The sequence below is a fragment of the Sphaeroforma arctica genome (genome assembly GCF_001186125.1).
Source record: "Sphaeroforma arctica JP610 unplaced genomic scaffold supercont1.4875, whole genome shotgun sequence".
Lineage (NCBI taxonomy): Eukaryota > Ichthyosporea > Ichthyophonida > Sphaeroforma > Sphaeroforma arctica.
Window position 1 is genome coordinate 277 of NW_014035683.1, and position 1,947 is coordinate 2,223.

A 1,947-nucleotide genomic window follows, 5' to 3' on the forward strand; every position below is an offset into this window, starting at 1 on the left:
GTGTGCGTGCGTGTGTGCGTGTGTGCGTGCGTGCGTGCGTGTGTGCGTGTGTGCGTGCCTGTGTGTGTGTATACGCATATATATATATAAATATATGTCAACATATAAGTCAATGTGTATATATACTCTATATATATATGCATACCTACGAGCCTTATTCAAACATATACACACGGAACTTAATCAAACATATAAAGAGTAGTCGATGGGTGTTGAGGTCACGGAATACATTCAAACATGCTGATATGAACATGTATATATTATTATTTTATATAAGTATTGTTACTTTACACGTGTAACAACATCGATATGTAAAAGACAAAGAACTTATACGTTATTGTATATATGGAAGTGTACTCAACCGGCATACAAGCACTAGTTCTCGTCACTAGAAACACTGTTTGCTAGAATATGGATATTGAACCACATGCAAGACACTACTGAAGACATCGCCAAGATTAGTTACACACTAATAGGGGTAATGGCAAACCCATTCAACCATCTGGTCGATATATTATCATAAGGAAAGCGCAATAGAAGTACACTCACCGAATAAATAGGTCGCTGCTATGCCACCGAGAATCGTGAAGGCTACTCGCCACCGCAAAGGCAGCCACCTCGGTAAACAGGGTCGTGTGAGACGTGACGAACTCGAATTCTGTCTACTCATATGCAACCGCACAGTATGATGATTTGAATCACTAGCAATACGCTCAGGTGTAAGAATTCCTTGCTCACCGACCTCTACGTGATTGTCATATGTGTTCGTAGACGACACTGTTTCGGTGGTTTTACGCTCAGTAGAGCAGTAGTTTTCATGTTCCCTAAGATTTGGTACAATGTGACGGGTAGTAGCTAGGGATATAGCGCCATGCTGACGGCTTTGCCTATCGTTTTCGTCCGCCATGTTGCTATATGAGAGTGGTATCCCAGTGTCGAATTGCACGGTGTCAATATGATAGTTTTGGAGTGGTTCCGGGTGATAGTGGCATCACACACTCAATATTTGTGGACCTACTTAAACCTTGACATATTTACGCAACATCTTAAGCTTGTGTTACTAGTAGTGCATAGTGGAATAAGAGTGGCTAATAAGAGCGGTAAGAGTGGCTACCGTATGTCTGAGTAACCGTGCCCTGTATTCAGCTGCCGGTTACTGTCGTTGGCTCGCTCTTGGCTGCTGAACTTTGCATTTTTAATTTTGTACTACTTTTCCCGAGAGATTCGAGAGGCGAGACGAGAGGCGGTTCTTTTTTATTATTATTTTGTGTGTGTGAGTCACGATTTCACGCGAATATAGAGTAAAATACATCTGAATACGGAATTGGCGACCAACGATTCTGACCAATGAAAATGAAATATCTCAATAGTGTACCAACAAAATAATTACCCATCGGGGAATCGAACCCCGCCCTCAAGCGTGAGAAGCTTATATCCTAGCCGATAGACGAATGGGTATAAATTATTTGAGCTTAAAATTAATATGATCTATATTTTTATTAGTATACAGTGCTCGTGGCCTGAGTAGTTAGATGCTCATTTAGCACATTTGTTTCCCAGCATAGTTTAATATATTGACGGTTAGGTTACCTTATATCCCTGTCTTTATAGACATAGCAATAATTCTCACGCTCAAATTTAGAATAACCTGTAAATGAATAAGTGTGTATTCGATGCCGTTTAGAAATGGGAGGCAAGTAACCCTGTACATTGACAATTTCCAATCTAATTTTATATCATTGAAGTTAATTTGATGGTAAAACTAGTAATCACGGGTAGTTCATTTACTTTAGCCGGACCAAAGAACACGGTACAGCGAATTGTAAGCGGGCCGTTCCCTATCAAAATGTACATAGGGCTGATATCAGTTGTGCATCCGCTTTCAATGATTACACCCGCGTAGTATCCCACCGATACGAAAAATGAAGAGTTTTAGGTATTTTTTAT

At 40.3% G+C, this 1,947-nt stretch overlaps 1 protein-coding gene and 1 non-coding gene across 2 annotated transcripts; both read right to left on the reverse strand.

The window, feature by feature from the left end:
- Positions 1–538: 538 nt before the first annotated feature.
- On the reverse strand, positions 539–1,246 carry SARC_14628 (hypothetical protein; the record flags this gene model as incomplete). Its single annotated transcript, XM_014291240.1, has 1 exon — positions 539–1,246. A coding segment is annotated over exon 1 (369 nt), but the record flags the coding sequence as incomplete, so codon positions are not given.
- Positions 1,247–1,386: 140 nt separating this feature from the next.
- On the reverse strand, positions 1,387–1,458 carry SARC_30296. The gene has a single exon. It is a non-coding gene; the product is annotated as a tRNA-Glu (tRNA).
- Between the last annotated feature and the right edge of the window lie 489 nt (positions 1,459–1,947).